The sequence below is a fragment of the Crocuta crocuta genome, unplaced genomic scaffold (genome assembly GCF_008692635.1).
Source record: "Crocuta crocuta isolate KB4526 unplaced genomic scaffold, BGI_CrCroc_1.0 scaffold130, whole genome shotgun sequence".
NCBI lineage: Eukaryota > Metazoa > Chordata > Mammalia > Carnivora > Hyaenidae > Crocuta > Crocuta crocuta.
This window is the reverse complement of record NW_027527920.1, coordinates 9,194,264-9,194,543: the sequence shown is the minus strand read 5'-3', so window position 1 is coordinate 9,194,543 and position 280 is coordinate 9,194,264. Positions and strand designations below refer to the sequence as shown.

Sequence of the window (280 nt, the reverse complement as noted above, 5' to 3'; positions counted from 1 at the left end):
GGAGGCCCCGCGCCCCCTCTCCCCCGCCCACCTCCGCGTGCACTTCACCCCAAGTCCCGGGGCCGCAGACCCACCTCTTCCTCCAGAGTGCCGCCGGAGCCCGAGCCCGTGCCGGTGCCCGTGCTGGTGCTGTGCTCGCCGTCCGGCTTCAGGTTGCTCATGGTGCGGGGGGTGGGGTGGGGGTGGCGAGGGGAAAGGAACGCTGAGGGCGAGCGCGGCGCCCGGCCCCGGCGAGGAGGTGGGAAGGGGCGCGGTGAGCGGTGCGCTCCGAGTGCGGGGC

The 280-nt window shown here is 76.4% G+C and overlaps 1 protein-coding gene across 3 annotated transcripts in view; it reads right to left on the bottom strand.

Moving 5' to 3' along the window:
• The window catches only part of RBPMS2 (RNA binding protein, mRNA processing factor 2), a 41,008-nt gene that overhangs the window by 26,270 nt on the left and 14,458 nt on the right, over positions 1-280 (bottom strand). For 2 of the 3 annotated variants that reach the window (XM_077747159.1, XM_077747167.1), the window contains exon 1: positions 75-232. The exons of the other annotated variant lie outside the window; for it this stretch is intronic. In XM_077747159.1, the coding sequence (XP_077603285.1) occupies positions 75-161 (87 nt within the window). In that variant the 5' untranslated portion in view covers positions 162-232. Of the gene's footprint in view, positions 1-74; positions 233-280 lie in introns of those variants that run through there. 3 annotated transcript variants of the gene reach the window in all.